Source organism: Hibiscus syriacus, unplaced genomic scaffold (genome assembly GCF_006381635.1).
Source record: "Hibiscus syriacus cultivar Baekdansim isolate YM2019G1 unplaced genomic scaffold, ASM638163v2 tig00110264_pilon, whole genome shotgun sequence".
Lineage (NCBI taxonomy): Eukaryota > Viridiplantae > Streptophyta > Magnoliopsida > Malvales > Malvaceae > Hibiscus > Hibiscus syriacus.
The window spans coordinates 665,359-685,092 of NW_024062653.1; the positions used below are offsets into that span (position 1 = coordinate 665,359).

Below are 19,734 nucleotides of genomic sequence, written 5' to 3' on the forward strand. Positions count from 1 at the left end.
CCGTACCGTTTAGCCTAAACAGTTGGTTAACCGTTATAACGGTTATGAGAAATTTCTAACCGTAACCTAACTATTAAGAAATTGTTAACTACTAACGGTTAATCTTTATTAACAGTTTGGTTACAGGTTAACCTATTATAAATTTTTGTCAAATTTTTTCATAATTTATACTACAAAAAATGTAACATTTGACAAATACTTACACCGGTGTAAGTGAATAAAATAAACAAATAGCACTTAACACATATTACATCGATGTAAGTGAATAAAATAAGAAAAATGTAGCACTTAATATATACTTACACTGATGTAAGTAAATAAAATAAAAAAGTGTAACACTGGTGTAAATATGTACATCTATCAATATCTTAGTATCTAACAATAAACATATAATTATATGGTGTAAATATGTTTGTATATTTTCAAAAAAATAAATATTAAGTTATTTGTATACAAATTTTATTGAATATATATATATACATTATAAATAATAGAAATTTATATCAAGTTACTTATGTAAAAATATAATAAATTAGAAATATAATTATAAATTTAATTTATTAACGTTTAATCATTGATTAACAGTTTATCAAAATTTATAACCGTAATTTTAACTATTAACTATCATTTTTAACGGTTCAATTAATCAAAACCGTTTAATATTAATAGTTCATTTAATTAACCTATTAAATAATAATTATAATGATTAACGAATATGGTTAACAGTTTCGATTTTTTTAACACCGACTAATTTTATATAGGTATTTCCGTTAAAAAACCTCTTCCAATTCCATTGACCGGCTTCTTCCGGGTGTAAATTTCCCAACTCTTGGTCGTCACTTTAGACAAGTCTAGTCAACATATGGAACCTTCATCTCCATTTCCTTTATTTAAAAAGCTTTATGTTCCATCTTTTTCCTCCTCTGTGCATAAAAAAAACTCCGGTTTTTGGAACCCCAAAGAAGAAAGAAACAATGGGGTTTTCAAAGGAAGAGAAATCGAGAAGAATCCTAAGAGTTTTTAAAACAGCCTTCTTCTTGATAACTATGGTGATTTCGTTCCTTGTGTTCTCTGCTCCGGTTTTCTTTGTTATAGCCGATACCATTTTGCCTTCTGCTTTGCTCTCTGCTTCACTTTCTCCTTCGTCTTCTTCTTTGTTCGAAACGCTTTCTTCGCGTTTCAACAACTACGATTTCAGATCTTCTCTCATCGATATCCCTCTCATCTCCATCGTCAGATCAGCAGTTATAATCTGTAAGTAAACAAAAACATTCCAGATTTTATCTTTCCACCCTTTACAACTTATCGAATAAATTTGAAGAGTGTACGATTGATTTTCTTTTTTTGCAGGTGTTTATAGCTTTTGCGATGGGCCAAGACTTTCAAGGGGACCGTACCTTGGAATTACGATTATATGCTCGGTTTCGTCGTTGATTCTGGTCTCGTTGAAGGTTTCGTTCATGTTCCGTTCGTTTACGGCCACCGAAACTACTCTTTTCACTTGTTCATTTGCCTTTGCGATTGCGCATATAGTTGTGGCTTATAGAACAAGTTGCAGAGAAAGAAGGAAACTCCTTGTTTACAAAATCGACATTGAAGCCGTAAGTTATCTCTCTCTCTCTCTCTCTCTCTCTCCCGTTTCTTCAAATTAATCTAATAATTCTCACTCTTCAACTTTGTTTAGAGCATGAATTGTGCATAAATGTTGAAAGATAATTACTCAAAATAAATGAATATTAGAATACTATAAAATTTCTAAACTAACTTCACCTCTAATCTAATTCTTTCAATCAAACTAGATTTTTTATTTTCTTGTTTCTCTTAATTTTATATTAAATCGAATTTGGGTCAAAGCTTAACATAGTAAATCATGCTTTTGATTCTTTATTACATTGATTTTTTCAAATTTCTAAGTGAAAGAAATAGATGGAATCTGTGGTAGCCGCCTACGGCAATGCATGTTCACTCACACAAGCAGACAGATATTTGTAGGTTTAATTATGCCTTCAGTCTCTGTACTCATCATAAGTTTGAAGTTGAATCCCTCTTCTTTTGATTCCGAGAATATAGTCCTTCTACTTATTTGGTTTTAAAATTAAAATCTGTATAATTAGACTGTTAATTGGCCCTCTGTTAAATTTGAATAAAGCTGTCAGAATCGAAGTAGAACACTAAATTTCACAAGTTTGAAGAGTACAAGAGTTCATAAAAAATGAAACCATATTTGTGAGAGGAAAAAGTCTACACTTTCCCTCTGAATTTATTCTATTCACATGTCAATAAAAGCAAAGGAATTGTAAAAGAAGGAAATTCGAGGAAATTCATATGCTGTCCTTTGGGAAGATGGACTTTTTTTGTTTGTAAAAGTGTATTCTTTATGTCAATTACGTTGAAAAACTAAATATATTGATGTTAGAAATATATCTTTAATCCGAATTCGAGTAACATAATCGTTTAGTTATCAAATAAATGATGTTAATAACATTTAATAATGGGTTTTATGTGAACAGATTGCAGCCTGCAAAAATGGGTTCCCAAGGTACCAGAAGATTCCCCAAGAAGAAAGAGTGAAAATTTAGTCTTTTTTTCTCCTCTGTTGGCTTATCACTTGATTTCTCCATGCCAGGTTTCAGGTGATTAACTTACCCAACGCCCTTGTCTTGTCAATCTATTTAAAATTTCAATACTCCATTTCAATTTCGAACAAAAATTCTCCCATTTTCAATCCAACCCTAAACCTGATTTCTAAGAAAGATTTTCTCCGACCCCGGAAATATTAAAAGATAACTCAATTATGTTCAAATGATTGTTTTAATCGCTCAATTAAATTAAAAAAAATATCGACAACCAAAAATGAAAACCAGCTGATATTTCATTTGTTTATCATGTTCCATGACATCAGATGAGATAGCTCAAGCTTTTTCTGTTTTTCTTGTTCTTGCAGATTTATTCATAAACAGATCAGTTATCTGGCAATGAAAGCAGCATATACACAAATTTGTTAGCTGGTGATTGTGTATCACTTGGTAGAGGGTAGATTTTGAGGATAGATTCAGCATTCTTTCATGATTTTGAGTGTACGGTTTGTATTGTACATAGAAATATTTGTAAGAAAGAAGGAATAGGCCAAAGGCCTTTTCAAAGATTTTTTTTAATGAATTATTGTAATTTCTTATATTTGGAAAGTCTGTAATGGACTATCTCAATTACATTATTTAATTTTCATGAAAAGATAAAAAAAAATAAAGAAGTTATAGATAGGGGTGAGCAAAACTAGACTTGATTCGGAAAATCGATTCTTTCGACTCGAAGTAACTTTGAGTTGTAATTTCATAAACTGACTCAACTCGAAAAAATTTCAAATTCAAATCGAGTTGTAAAATACAATTCGAATAACTCGAAATTTTAGTAATTTGTGGATTGATTTTCAAGTTTAAGTCGAGTCTCTTGACTCTATATGATATATATATCACATACTAAAAATATAAATAATTATATATGTATTGTACATGATTATAACAAACCATTTAAATTAGATTCAAATAATATCATAATATCATAAATATTTATAATTAAATTTAAACAAAAACTCAAAAAAAGGACTCGACTCGAAAAAATTTCAAGTCAACTTTGAGTTGTAAAATATGACTATCAACTCGAATAACTTGAAATTTTTTAACTCAGACTCGATTCGACTTGATCGAACGATCATCTTCGATTATATGTGTAATTGATCATAATAACTTTTAAATTTATTTATGTATTTTTATTAGTAGGGATCATTTAATTGTGTGTGCAATTGCACTTTACCTAGCTAATATATTTAGAAGTTGTATGAAAAGTTAATTAAAAATTCAAGCAAACTATTTAATCTATTATGCAATATATTTATATAATATATAAGAAAGATTTTACTTTAATAAGGCGCAAATTAAGAAAAATAGTACAAAGATCAAATTGAGAATTAAACTAAAAGTACATGGAAATGAGTGATATTAAACTTAGCTTAAACACGTTAATATTCAACGTCAAATTATATTTATTGTATGAACTATTAATTGATCTAGTTATATGAGATGTTGGGTCCAATAATAAGAAGTTTAAACTTTAATGAGCTTTTACGGTAGGTCATCTAAATTAATCGATCAAAAGATTATATATTAAAAGTTATAAAAAAAATTAACTTCATCGTTTGAGCTTTTCCAACCGTTTTTGTCATTCCATTATTATACTTATGATGTGATCATTAGATTATGTTTTATAAAATCAATTGCAAATAATGATTGACATCATGCATGCATTTTATATTGGGTAACACATAATTTCCATATATAGAGTAAAAAACAAAGAAAATTCACAAAAAAAGTTATAGTTTTAAAAAAAAGGTTTTGTATTATATTTAGTAATAATACAAAACAAGATACGAAAACATAAGTCTCCTTAAAAACTTTCTTAAGCCTAGGTGGAGGAAAAAGAGTGTACCATGTGAGTATCGAAGAGGTGAAATGTTGAACCAACAAAGCAATCAAACCAACAAAAACAAACATCAATGAAAGCTTTAACAACATACCAACAAAATAGCAACACATATCTCCTCAATCAAAAAACCAGAACCAGATAGGCTTGCTGCTAGACACCACTGAAAGCGAAACGTAATCCCTACTCTCCGCTCACCAATAGACGTTTCAACCAAGAAAAAAAAGAGACTGGTCGATTCTGAGAACAAAAAGTCGAGGACCACCGACTAAACACCACATTATGTAACTCCCATAGCCATTTCAAACTAGTGAGACATTCTCCAATCTGCTAACTCTAACAAACATCTTCAAAGCGCAAAGATCCTAGTTCATTTTGTCATAATGTCCAAAGCACCACTCTCCCATTATTTATAATAGAATTCTCTTACAATGAAATCCTTTATATAATGAAATTATATCAAATCATATCAATTAACTTATTACAGATATCACAAATTATAAAAAGAATTTCTGGGAATATTCCTTAGCAAGATGTCACTAATGTGACATATCTTTCAACAATTTTCAAGTTTAACACCAAGTGTGTTGATCTAGGCAAACCTAATACTTCATTCAAAAATTTTATATGAATAATTATGCACACATCTTGAGTCTTAACTCGCAATATGTAACGAATTAGACTCGAAAGATTACATTATGAAAATTCTCTAGGTGCACGTTAGCAGGTCTAATAGGTTCTGAGATTTTGTTGGCGTTCTTAGGCCATTTCAATTAGAGTTGGTAGATTCGGGGTCGATTTAGGAGGATCTTGATTCGTTCTGGTCAAATTCCATGTGTGCTTCGTCAAATCTTGATTGGAGGAAGTTATTTGCATGGGTGGAGGGATAAACTCTTGATTTCTTTCCTCTTGAGGTTCTTGAGGGGGTTTCTACTATCAAGCCTCATTCTATAGTGTTTGAGGAATGAATTACAGAATGGAGATACACGGTGGTGGGGCAGTTTATAGGCTTAGCTTCGAATTTCGATTCTATGCAGAGGGTCGTAGAAATCTTGTGGGGGAAATCTTCGCTTGTGAAGGTTAATCTAGTCGATTCTAATCTTTATGTTTTCTCATTTTCTAATGCTACTATAAGGTATTGGGTGCTAGAGAAGGGTCGTGGCAAATTAACAATAAGCCACTTATGCTTAGGAAATATGAGCCATGTTTGAAGAAGCTTGATTTTGATCTCTCATGTATTCATGTTCGGATGCACTTTTATAATGTTCCTTGGAAATCTTCTTTAAGAAGGGCTTGAGTTATATTGTTAGTGATCTGGGTGCGCCATTGTACATAGATTCGATCATTTCTTTGTAAGAAAGGTTTGATTTTGCCAAGGTTTATGTGGAAGTTGAAGATGGGGTTGTGATCCCTGAATTGGTCAAGGTGGTTTTGAGGGATGGTTTTATCGTGTCAGTTAAAGTCTATATCCCTTGGATGCCAAAGTCTTGTGCTAAGTGCAAGTATTTTAGACACCTTGATAAAGTGTGTGGTGAGGCTTCAAAGGCCCTCTAGAAGAAGGAAGTTCAAGTATGGAGAAAGAAGGAAGGCCATGTTGGTCTAGTATAGGGGGACTCTGTTGTTAATAGGTATGTGGAAATAGGGACTGGTTATGTTACACTTGGTGCTATTGTGGTTACTTTTGAGGCTATCTTACCTTAAAGTAAAGGTAAGTCTATTGCTCAAAAGGCTGCCATACAGGCTATTGAAGGAAATGGTATGCTTCATGCTCAGGTAGTCTTGGGGTTCTAGGTGGGTGTTGCTGAGGAGACTACTGTGCAAGCTTTAAAGGAGGATGTGAAAATATGAGGGATGATGTGATCTTGAAAGATAAATTCTCTACCTTGAAGGATTATGTGTTGCAGAAAAACAAGGTCAAAGGAAGAAAGAAAGACAATGTTGGTTTAGCTAGTAAATTGGAGACCTTTGGGGGAGTACTGGTGTGGATGGTCCTAGGAAGGCTCGAGCGGTTTTATTAGGGGTTGATGTGCTTTTGAATGAGTTAAAAAGTAAAAAGAATGATCACATTGAGAAATCGAAAAGGGTCTAATGAGGTAGCTGCTGAAGCAGGTGCTATTGTTCCCTCTATTTCTGCTTGATGATTGTATGTTTTTGGAATATTACGTGCTTTAATAACCCCCTTAAACAGGCTACAGTGTTGAAAAGGTTAGACAATTGGGGGTGGATGTGATTTGTCTTATGGAAACTAGAATTAGGAAGGTTAAAGCTAATATGTGTGTTTCTAGTTTGTTTACTAGTTGGCATTGTTGCTTCAACTATGACTTCATTAATGGGGGAGAAGACTGTGGATTTTATGGAGGAAGCATGTGAGGTTATCTGTTTTGAAGGGTTGTGACAACTTTGTCTATTATGGGTGATGTTTCTAGACACAGGACATTGTGTTGAGTTAATCGATCAATGGAATCGGCCAATAGGGGGTAAATTGGCAATTAAAAATTTGGTGGAAGCTTTTGCAAAAAATTGAAAGTAATTTGCACATCGATTTAGAGTGGTTCGACTTTCTCAACCAAAGTCTACGTCCACTACCTTAGCTATCCACACTAAGGATTTTCCAACAAATTCACTAATTTTTTCTTTCTTTTGAGGCCAAAGAGATAACCTTACAACTCCCTCAAGAATATACCCTAATTCTTGAGAACACTCTTTCTCAAAGAGAAGATTACAAATTGCAAACTTACAAGGAAATCCTCACAAGGTAGATTGTTTGCACAATTCTAGAGCAAAAAAAAGAACACTAAAAAAAGAATACAATTGAGTACAAGTAGTGTTCTTGAAAGCTAAATGAATATTGAATGAAAAAATAGGCTTGAAATGCTCAAACTTGAGGTTTGATGCTTTCTTTTTGATTCTATCTTAATTCTTGATTCTTGTTGTTTCTTCTTATTGATCAATGGCTTCTAAGCTTGTTTAAATACTCCTTCAATTGATTTTGAACATTGGGGATGATTAGTGGAGTCAATAGAGCCGTTTAAGTGTGAAAACGATTAACAAAACAGTTTGGGAGCGTCAGTGCATCGATGCATATATAAGGTGCATCGGTGCATAAAGTGTAAAATTCAAATATTTCGACCGTTGGACCATTAGTGCATCGGTGCACTAAGAGTGCATCGATGCATGAAGTGCATTCGATGTTTCAAAATAGCTTGAGTGCATCGATGCATGTCTTGTGCATCGATGCATCAAATGCATTCGATGTTTTCATAAAGCCCTGAGTGCATCGATGCATGGATTGGTGCATCGGTGCATTCCTTTGAAAAATTGATTTTAGGCTTGATTTTGGTTCAAAATACTTTGTGAAAATTGTTTCAAAAATAGTTTAAGTATAAAACACAATTTTACACATTTAGTAAGGTTTGAAAATTGATCTTGAAAGACTTGGAGTAATAATTTGATATTCGAGTAATTAAATCAAATATACTTAGAAAATCATTTGTAAGAACTTAAAATTCATTTAACTTAATTTGTTATATCGAAACATCAAAATGTTTTCAACACATTGGTTACTGTTGTCTATGGGAGTAATAGTGGCTTGGATAGAAGAATGCTTTGGAATCATTTAAAGGATTTGTAAAGTGAGGTTGGGTCCTCCCCTTGGCTACTTGGGGGGATTTTAATGTCATTTCCCAAGCTAATGAGAGTTCTGATTTTGATTTGGTGGGTTTGCACAATACTATTGATATGGATGAGTTTCAATGTTGTCTAGGGAATCTAGGTTTTATAGACTATCATTTTCTTAGCCCTTTATATGCTTGATCCAATAGGCATGAGAGTAATTGTTTTGGCTCGGAAGCTTGATAAGGTGTTAACGAACTCACTGGCTTCTTGTTTTCTTAGAGTCATTTGTTAAGTTCAAAGCTCAAGGTGTTTTTGATCATTGTCCTGGGGTAGTGTGGTCTCAGAAGGATAATCAAGTTAACATACCTAAGCTCTTTAAGTTTTTTAATCGTTGGACTTCTAATGAGAATTTTCAGAGAATTGTGAAGGAGTCTTGATAGGAAGATTGTGTTGGAAATGTTATGAAGTGTTTGTTTCTTAAGTTGAAGAGGCTTAAGCCTAAGTTGAAGGAGCTAATTAAAGCCCAATTCTTTGACATTTCTAGTAGAGTGATGAGAGATTGATCCAGGCTGAGCTCATTGATTTGGAATTTGTTGAATCTGGTTTTTTCATAAAGAAAGACAAGGTCCATTAGCTTCAAGAGGGGGATTTGAGTATTAGGTTTTTTCATTCTTGGGCGGAGTGTAATAAAAAGAAAACACCATTAGAGTAATTAAAGATAAGAATAGGAAGGCTGGGAGTCTGATAATGATATGGTTGTTGAGTTGGTGAATGCTTATTGGTTCCTTTGACTCTGGGTTAAAGGATGCTCTATGGAGTACCTTAGGGATTTGTTGAATTACTCGCTTCTTGTTGATGTTGATGATGGGGTTGAAAAAGGGTCACCAATGATGAGATTAAGGAGACCTTGTTTAATTAAAAATGATAAGAGTCATGGCCCTGATGGCTATACCTCATAGTTTTACAAGGCTGCCTGGAGCATTGTCAAGAATGACTTATTTCTTAGTTGTTGTGAGGTATTTTTTTAGTCCTCTTCCTTGTTGTTTGTTTTCAATGCTACAACAATTGTTTTGGTACCTAAGTCATTGAATGCTTGCATGGCTAAGGATTTTAGACCAATTTCTTGCTGCTATGTTTTATAAAACCATTAGCAGAATTCTTGTTAATAAATTAGCATGCTTCTTCCCTAGAATGATCTCTACTAGTTAGTTAACGTTTGTAAAGGATAGGAACATTGCTGATAACACTTTGTAGGCCCAGGAAATTGTTAGGGTTATGCTAAGAAAAGCCTCTCTCCTATATGTGCTATTAAAATATATTTACAGAAGGCCTTTGACTTTGTTAGTTGGGATTTTTTGTTTGTTGTCCTTAAGGCTATGGGGTTACCTGTTATTTTTTGTGGTTGAATTAAGACTTGTGTTACTACCTCTAGGTATTTTGTCTCCTTGAATGACAGTTTGGTATGGTACTTTAGGGGTGGGAGATGGGTCAGACAAGGTGACTCATTGTCCTCTTACTTGTTTGTCATTGTTATTAATGTGCTTTCATCTCTTCTAGATGTTGCTGCTAAGAATGGAGTGTTCAGATTTCACCTCAAGTGTAAGAGGGTTTCTCTTATGCATCTCTACTTTATAGATGATTTGCTAGTGTTCTGTCATGGCTCCCTTGATTACGTGCTAGGGGTTCTTATTACTTTGAAGTAAATCTATGATTTATTTGGACTTAGTTTGAATACTTTGAAGATTGAGTTCTTTACTTGTGGTTTGACTGGTGGGGAACTTGATCAAATTCAAGAGGTCACTGACTTGGGGTAATTTCTTGTTAGATACCTTGGTGTACCTTTGGTGACTAGGAAGCTGACTAAGAAGGATTTCTCAATCTTGTTGGTAAAGACCAGGGAGAAGCTTGGTCATTGGTTTAAGAGGAAGATTAGCTTTGGTGGGCATTTGCAACTTATTAAAGTTGACATGTTCAGTGTTTTCAATTTTTGGAGTAGGCAATTGATTCCCCCTATGGCTGGTATTGGTGAAATTAAGAAGCTTTGCATTAGATTATTCTAGAAGGGTAGTGATACTCCTACTAGGGGAGCTCGGATGGGCTGGTGACACGTGTCGTTTTTGTGTCAAAATAATTCATTCTTCTCAAATAATTGTAGACATTCGTTTTTGTTTGGGTTGTCATTTTTATTTTTTTATTTTTTATTATATTTTAGTTATTAGATATTAAATAATTAATACCATTTAATTTTATTTTTTACATGTCACACATAACCCAAACTGGGTCCAATATTACAAGACCAACCCAGATTACAACAGCCCCAAAAGGGTCAGGCCTACATGCACAAACCCTAGGCCCATTAGGTTATAATTTTGGCTAACCCTAAAATTAACTTTAGCCACCTACACCACCCCTAACCCTAGATTCTACAACAGTTCACTATTACGCCGTCGACTGCTGATACTTACTCTCAACAACGCCTTCACTTCAACCTGCCATCAACACATCAGTCAGACCACTTGGAGGCCAAGAAAAATAGTAAAAATTTTCTAAATAATTTTTTACTCGTATAAGAACAAAATGAAATCAAATATGAGACTTTCAACTCAAAATAGGGTACTCATGCCTTATGTTCAACAAGCAATAGTCGATCCTATAAAAGGGGGAAGAAACCAAACTAAAAATAGATTGGTTTAAAAAGAGAAAAAAAGAAAATAAAGGAAAAGTCAAGAAAGGAAAACTATATTGAAAAAAATGAGATAAAGGAAGACCGAACCATTACTTATCGGTTGAACGCTTCATTATCTTGTCAGTTGTGAAATTCCGAAAGTGAAAGTGGTAGTCCTTGTTTTACTTTTGTCTTTGATTCGGGGTGGGTATTAGTGAAGTTTTGAAAGAAAAAGGGTTAAGAGAATAAAGGGAGGGATTATAGGACTTTCACTTATGTCGATCGAATGGTGGTCTGATGTATTTGGTTTTCTCGATTGAGAGAGAGAAAATAGAAAAAGTAGAAAAAATGTCAAGGGAGGGGAACGGTCAAATGGAATGGGGAGAGGATTAAGGTTAGTTGGGGTTATAATTAGGGGTATGCAAAAAAACCCGATCCGATCGACCCGATCCGAAAATTTGGATATTCAATCCGTTTTTCAATTTTTGGATAGTTCGGATCGGGTATCCGAAATTTTTTTGGATTATCGAATCAGATACAGATCGGTAAAAAACCATTTTCAGATTATCCGAAAGTCGAAAAAAAATTTGGGCTATAATTGACCCAGAGTTGTTTCTCTTCTTAATCAACCTAATGGTAAAGAATTTCTCGTACGTGATTTTTTTATAGGGGAAACTAGATGATAGAAGAGAGATTGCAGTGAAGAAGCTATCTCATAGCTCAAATAAAGACATGAATAATTATTTTTTACGCACCTTCAACATCCTGAATCTCAATCTCAATGTTTTGCAGCTCCTCTTCTATTACCTCTGATTCCATTTTTTGCTCCAGAAAAAAATAATAAAAACAAATAAAACTTTGGCAAGGGCTTTTAGCTTTCTCCGTCCCCCCTCCACAGGTGGTGTTCTATGGGGGATATGTCACCAGAAATCGAGTCTTTAGATGGAGACACTAGAAACTAGTTTACAACGCCTCTTTAATTTATAAGTTTGCATGTAAGGCAGACTAGCAAGAAGGAAAATTGAGCACTTGGCATTCTAGCACCAAACTTCAATTACCGTAAATTAGGACAGATTAACCCCCAAACATGGATTTCTGAAACAGAAACAAAAGAAAAAGCATTCCACTAAGATGTAGTTTCAAATGACGTAGGTAAAAATATACATTCGATAACGAATTTGCATTCGATAACGAGCCTGGCTCGGTTGCTAGCTCGTGTTCAGCACCGCAATGTTGTGAATCTTTTAGGTTATTGTGTTCATTGCCAGGAAAAGCTTTTGGTATACGAGTTCGTCACCATCGAGAGTTTAGACAATTTTTTTTAAGTAAGTTGTCGTAATTTCTTTGCAGTTATCAGGCTTTTAAAAACTATACGATCTTCGGGTTCATTGCCGACCCATAGCTGTTTGTGGAAAACAAGTTTTTTTTTGAATTTTTTGCAAAAAAAATCGGATTCAGATTCGGATATTTGGATATCCGATCCGAAATTTCGGCTATCCTAATTTTTTGGATCGGATACGGATCATTACTTTAGGTATCTGAAAATTCGCATCGGATAATATCCGATATCCGATAATGTACACCCCTAGTTATAATAGGGTATTAAAGGGGGCAAACAGTGTCGTTAATGTCCACCCCTCTCCCGCGTTTTTGAAGTTTTTGGAAAATTACGTCTTAGACCACTTGACCTTTGTGATCTTCCGTTATAGTTCTAAATGCTTGATAAAATTCTGTTTTAAGACCCGAATGTTTCCATATTTATGTTTTGATCATTTATTCATTATTTATGACATATGGTTTAATTCCAGATTTACTTAAATTAATTTGAACATGATCATATTTATGTCCTTTTCCATCACCATGTATTTATGGGTTAATCATTGATTTCACCCATTAATTTGAAATTTTGATTTATTTAGGTCCCGACTTTGTTATAAGTTAAAATTTATTTTTTTGCACTTTGAATCCCATAATTTACGCTTATTTATAAAACAAAAAATAAACATTAAATATCTCGTTAGCCCCATGTACTTTGTTGTGATTGCAATTTAAACATTAGAATATTTGATGTGTCCTTTTCCTTGACTAATTTTTATTTGTTATTGTTATTTTAGTTTTTTTGTATATTTTTATTTATTTATTTTTGAAAAATCATTGTAAGCATTTATTAACAAAAAGGTTTTGTGTAAATATTTAGAAATTCTAATTATCCGATATTGCATAAAAAAAATTATTTGACTAACCTATGAAAGAACTCTAAATACCTAGGTGTCCTTCCGAAAGTTATTCAAATAAAATAATTACAGTATTTTGCTGCTTATTAGGAAAATTAAATATGTATTTTATCCATTTTAAATAATTATTTGCTAAAGGCTGTTTCTCCTTTTATATATATATATATATCCTTTTATTTACTGCGCCTAGTTGCTTATTTTTTAAATTATTCTATATATGTTTACTCCTGTGTAAATAGATTCCATTGATACAAGTCTCGTCGTTTATATTTTATTGCTGCATTCATGTGTTGTTCATTAGCTTTCTTTTGAAAACTTAAAAGGAAATGTTGTCTTATGTTGCGGATTGACAGAATTACGTCTAATATGATTAGATTTCAATTTCTGTTAATTATCATAGTAAGAGAACATCATTATTAAATACAATTGAGTGAATTAAATTACTTTTATCGAATTAAATATTTTAAAAAATCACTCATTTTTAAATTTTCATCGAAATCAAGAGGATCGTAATTTAAATTTTAAATTCAAATTTGCAAAATTCTACTACTTAGACAACATATAATTAAAGGTACTAATTTTGGGCGATGTAGGATACTAATCCTTCCCCGAGTGTAATAGACTCTTGAATCCTTAAAAATGAATTTATGGTAATATGCAAACCAATTCTTCTTTTAAATGATTTTTTTAATTCGTTAAGAAGATATTTTTAGGTATTCGACTTACCTAACTCAAAAGTTGATGACGATTCCAAATTTACTTCTTAATTCCAAATTAAACGAAAATCCAAATCTTCTAGAATAAAGTCATAATTATTATTAAAATTTAAACGTGTTAAAAATGGTTATGACAATAATAAATTAAGGAAATTAAGCGTAGTAAAAAAGAAGCAAGAGTTGATCCCACAGGGACTAAGAAACTTCTTGATTTATGCTTGTTTAATCTATGAGCCAAAAAGTGGGTTGAATAGTAAGTTGAGATGGGGATTTGTGGATGAAAAATAGTAAAATAAAATAAAGAAATTATAAAGAAGATTAAAGAGAAATAAATTTTATATGGTATAAATTAGCCTTAGGATTTTGCTTTGACTCAGTTTCCTTGGATCATCGAAAAAGGATTTTCACTCTGGGATTCATGTCGATCACTTGTCTACAAGGTCCAATCCTTGTGACTACGCTTTGTATACCTAATACCCAAGTGCAATCCTTGATAACGATTTTGGGAAATTGATCTAATCAACAATAATGTTATAGATAAAAACGTTTAAGTTCGTATAAGTCCGACTCAGAATATGTTGTTTCAATAATACTGATTATGATCTCAATTTCCTCTTAGGAAAAAATTTTGCTAAGTGTGTTCCCAAGAAGTCGAATGTACTTTCAATAAGTCAATCCTTCCACCCACACATTTAACCATAACAACAACCTGACCAACATCAATCTTTAGTTTTGAAATCGTTTTGATTTTGAAAATAAGCTCAAAGAAACTGAGAGAGAGATCCGAAGTTGATTAAGTACTTTTCAATTCTCATGTTGAATTGGGTCATTGCTTTAGCTCTCGACTTGAAAGAAAATTAGCTAAGCATGACAGAAGTCATACTTAGCATTAAAAAGAAAACTTTAAAGAAAAATAAAGAAAGAGAACGGAAGTAAAAGAAAAATAACTTTATAAAACTAAAGAAGAAACAAAAGGATTCGAGAGATGATCTTTCAAGCTTACTCCTATGGGGTATTTATAGTCTCTGAAAAACCCTAAAATAACATTAAAAATCCTAAAAGATAATTCTTGAAATTAAATCCTAAAAATAAATATAAATCTCAAATTTAAATTTGAATTTGAATTTGCGACTGAGTCTTTTTCTCCCAAGAAAATGCTGACTGGACCTTCTAGAAGATGCTGAGTAGATTCCATGTCAACACTTTCATGCCCACTAGGTCGCCATGATTCTGAAAAAATAAAAAAAAGGTGCAGAACTTCATCTTTTAAGCACATTTTCCAGAATTCATGGTCATGCGTAGAAAACAAGTATAAACGCCCAAATAAACAATAATAATGAACAATCAATGAGTATTTAAAACACAAAATATAACAAACACTAGTCAAATTCCCCATCACTTACCCAATTCTGTCCTCAATCATTTCTCAATCAACATATCAAAATCATAAGTTGTCATTTCCAATTTACATCATACTCTAATCATCCCAATGAACCAAAATCAAAGAAATTAATTGAAATTAGAAAACAATCAAGCAAGTGGAAAAGCTAGGAATTAAGTTAAAGCAAAACAAGACATACCAATAACTCGATAATCTCATGATGAAAAACTTGATACCCTCACAAAAGATTCACTCATTATGCTCAAAGTGTTTAAGGACAAAGAAACACTAAGCCAAAACAAGTTAAAGCATTACCATAAGCTTGTAATTAAATCCAATCTCCACTACTTAAAAATGAATATGATGCAAAAGTCAAGAGATCTTTAAACATGGTTGTAATGTGGCTAAGGTATGGGAAGGATAAAGGCCAAAAATCGGGTTTAAGTTTCAGGATAAAGAGAATATCGTTCCAAAGTTTATTCTAAAGGAAGCAAGCGAAAAGAAACGTCTAACTCTTTTTTTTCTTTTTTCTTTCAAACTTTTTTTTTCTTTCAAACAACTTATTCGAATATTTTTGTCTGCTGCATTGTATTTTTTCTGCACAGTTAAAACCAAAGCTGATTTTTCTGCACTATTTTTCTGCACAGTTTGAATCAAAATTGCACTATTATTTTTTTCTGCTCTGCACTGTTTGAACCAAAATTGTTTTTCTTTTTCTACATTGTTCGAACAATGCATTTTCTATTTTTTTAGAACAATTCCTTTCTCTTTTTTAACGGAACAACTTTACCCTTTTCCTCAAATGGGTAAAAAAAGAGGGTGAAAAGAAAACAGTTTAGGTTAATAACGTGGTAAACAAAGAAAGAGACTATGGCTCAAATTTGTTCACTAAGGGAAAAACAAATAAGGGTAGCATTTTTAAGAGAATTGTGTTAAGTCCTAATACCTCTATCATACTAAAAACATCAAATTCATGCATGTAGTCTCCACAAGAATTACATCACAAGTTCTATAATGTTAAGACTAGTTTGACACACACAAAGAAACAAAGAGCAAGAATGAAAAGGATATGCTCATTAGGCTCAAAGCTCACAAGAATAGGTTCAATGTATCAAGTTTAGCATCACTTCAACCAATAAACCATGGAATATTAAAAAAATTATGAAAAAATCACTAGCTATGCCAACTAACCATCATGTATTCAATGTTCAATTCATTGTAAGATGAAAAATTCATTGGAAATTTTAAAACAATCAAGTAAATAAAGAATAGGCAACAAATAATTCTAACATATCAAAATCAAAATAACTCAAGTTCAACCATCCAATAAGCAAAGTGAAATTCAACATGCTATCTCCCCCCACTTAATCTGTTTTGTCTTGAAACGTAATTCAAATTTAAAGAAAAAAAAGAGGGAAAAGGAAAACTCCCCAAACTAGTGACGGTCGACAAAATAAAACGGTGTGCACGATAATTTCTTTATTGCTGCTGATATTTCTTGTTGTTGTACGTGCAATGCTGCTCCAAAATTCAATAATTGTAAGCTTTGTTCGATCGATTTTTAACTTCCAATTAAATCCAAATTTAATTAGGAATGACGGGGTACCTACAAAATTAAAAATTAAAACAAGAAAAACATCAAACTCAACTAAATAAAAACAAAAAATTGAAAATAATTAAAAAATAAAATTAAATATAGGTTACCTCATAAACGTCGTCTTTAATGTTGTTAGCTTGATCACATGTTTCGCTTAGATTTCAAGCTCTTCCAATTCAATTTCTTCAATTAATCCTACCGAGCGTTATCATAATAAGACTTCAGTATTTGGCCATTTACATTCAACGTTCCACTTCGACTTTAGCTTACCTGCAAAAAGTTTAAGTTTGGACTTAAATAAAGAAGTTTTTGCCCGACAACAAATGATTTAAAACAAATCTTTCGGTCATGATATTCTTTTAATTTTTCTTTAAACATCCTAACGTTGTTGTAAGCATTCCTTCGTATTTCTTCCAATTCTCGAACGTCTAACTTCCACGCCTCACCGATTGTTTCCATGTCCATATTGCATTGTTTAACTGCCTTATAGGCTTGATGCTCCAATTCTACTGGCAAATGACATGGCTTACCGAAAAGGAGTCGATACGAAGACATTCTAATGGGACCTTTATAAGCAGTCTGGTATGCCTATAATAGTCAGACAGCTTGAGACTCTAATTTTTACGATCCAACTTTACAATTTTTTCAAGAATTGTTTCAATCTCACGGTTTGATACTTTCGCTTATCCGTTAGTATACGGATGGTAGTAGTGAAAATTCTTTGAGCCACTCTAAACTTCTTCATGAGCACGTTAATTATCTTGTTGATGAAATGTGTTCGTCGATCGCTTATTACCGTTCATGGTGCGCCAAACTTGGAAAAGATAGAATTTTTTCAAAAAATTAACAGTGGTACTAGCGTCGTTATTTCGAGTAGCCTTAGCTTCTACCCATTTAGAAACATATAGCAAGAATGATATAAAAATTTCCAAATGAATAAGTAAAAGGACCCATGTAATCTATTCCCCATACATAAAAAATCTCACAAACTTGTATCAGATTTTAAGGTAATTCACTCATTCGACGTAAATTCTCTGTGTATTGACACTTCTCACATGATTTAAAAAATAAATAACATCACAGAATAAATTAGGCCAAAAGAAACCATATTCCAAAATTTTATGACAATTCACTTAGTCCAAAGTGACCACCACATAAATAATAATGACAAAAGTTTAGGATAGAATTTACCTAATCTTCACGACGCATCGCCTAATCACATGATTCGAGCAGTACTTCCATAAATAAGATCATCCCAAATATAATATTGAGGCTCCCTCTTTAGTCGATTAATTTCAGATCTAGGCAAGTCTAAGGGTATTTTATCTGTGGCAAAAAAAAATTACCGTATATGAGAACCATGGAACCATCTTCTGCGCCAACATCAAATGTTCTTATGGGAACTCTTCTCGAAGTGGCAAATCGATATAAAAAAGGGAATACGACTCAAATGATCTGCAACTAAGTTCTCACATCCCTTCATGTCCTTAATTTCTAAATTAAATTCTTGTACAAGTAGGATCCATCAGATAAGTCTTGGATTCGCCTTATTCTTTCTCATAAAGTACTTTAAAGCTACATGGTCAGAAAAAACAATCACTTTAGTTCCAAGTAAATAAGATCTAAATTTATCTAAAGCAAAACAATAGAAAGTAATTCTTTTTCTATTATGGAATAATTTCTCTAAGCTGGATCCAGAGTTCGTGAAGTATAGGAGATAACATGTGGTTCTTTGTCGATTATTTGTCCAAGAACGGCTCTAACGCTTGTATCCGATGCGTCACACATAAGCTCAAAATCATATTCCTAATTTGGTGCTTTGACAATTTGTTCCTTGATCAATTTTTCTTTAAGTACATCGAACGATTCTTTGCACTCAAGATTAAAGTCAAAGACTTTATCTTTTTGTAACAGCTCATACAATGGTCCTTCTAGCTTTGAAAAATATTTAATAAATCTTTGGTAGAGACATGCATGGCCAAAAAAAAAAAAAGCAAACCCCTTTATAATTGTGGGGTAAGGTATTGAGCATATAATATCGGTCTTGGCTTTATCAATGACAATTCCATTAGACAAAACAATATGTCTCAGAATTAATCCCTTATCAACCATAAAATGGCATTTTTCATAGTTCAAGACAAGATTAAATTCTAAGCATCTCTTAAGCACTTTAGTTAAATTATCAAGACACTAAAAGAATTAACGTATACAGTGAAGTCATCCATGAAAACTTCGATGTCATTTCCACATAGACGGTAAAAAAACACAACATACATTTGAAAGTGGTCGGTGGGTTACAAAGGCCAAAGTGCATTCGACGATATGCAAACGTACCGAATAGACAAGTAAAAGTTTTTTCTTAGTCTTCTAGCACCACTGGGGTCTAGAAAAAACCCAATTACTATCCAATATCGGATAGATCATGTCGACATCAAGAAGTTTTTGAATTTTCTTCTTTACCACTTCCATCATTGATGAATTTAATCGACGTTGACCTTCTCGTGATGCTTTGCTCCTTCTACAAACTTGATTTTGTACATATAAGTTGAGGGACTAAGTCCTTAATGTCGTCAATAGTCCATCCTATGGCTTCCTTGTGGGCGTGCAACACTTTCACCAATGTTTTCTCTTCTTGTTTGAATAACTTGTTTGAGATGATCACAAGTAATGTCTCAGTTTCGCCCAAAAGACATATTTCAGTGCTACGACAACTATTTAACTCTATCTCAAGTGCTGCAAAATAGAAGGTAATATTTTAGTTTTAAAAAAGGTAAAAATCATTTGGTATTGATAGAAAAAATATTTTCAAACTCCCTTCCTCTGGGTAAAGGTTAAGATCCATGTTGAAGTAATCATATCTAGCACCAACTTTCTTCATCACTTGGTCACATCATGGACATTATTCAAGGATGATTCTAAGGCAGGTCTTCATTACTTTATTCATTATTTCTTATTTATACACTGTATCTTATTATATGTTTGCATTTTTTAGCTTGAGATATACATATCATGTGTTTATATTATGTTTCACATATTTACTTAGCCTATTT

General features: G+C 32.6%; 1 protein-coding gene across 1 annotated transcript; it reads left to right on the plus strand.

Moving 5' to 3' along the window:
* The first annotated feature begins 950 nt into the window (after nucleotides 1-950).
* Nucleotides 951-3,107, plus strand: LOC120115380. Its single transcript, XM_039136106.1, has 4 exons — nucleotides 951-1,254; nucleotides 1,351-1,601; nucleotides 2,511-2,633; nucleotides 2,945-3,107. The coding sequence occupies exons 1-3, from the start codon at nucleotides 975-977 to the stop codon at nucleotides 2,577-2,579; spliced, it is 600 nt and encodes a 199-aa protein (XP_038992037.1). The 5' UTR covers nucleotides 951-974; the 3' UTR covers nucleotides 2,580-2,633; nucleotides 2,945-3,107.
* The last annotated feature ends 16,627 nt before the right edge of the window (nucleotides 3,108-19,734 follow it).

Excerpts from the sequence above, each read along its gene's own strand:
- LOC120115380 (XM_039136106.1), top strand. The coding sequence starts at position 975 with ATGGGGTTTTCAAAGGAAGAGAAATCGAGAAGAATCCTAAGAGTTTTT. Across the intron at positions 1,255-1,350 it reads CAGATCAGCAGTTATAATCT|GTGTTTATAGCTTTTGCGAT; the intron begins GTAAGTAAACAA and ends CTTTTTTTGCAG. Across the intron at positions 1,602-2,510 it reads ACAAAATCGACATTGAAGCC|ATTGCAGCCTGCAAAAATGG; the intron begins GTAAGTTATCTC and ends TTATGTGAACAG.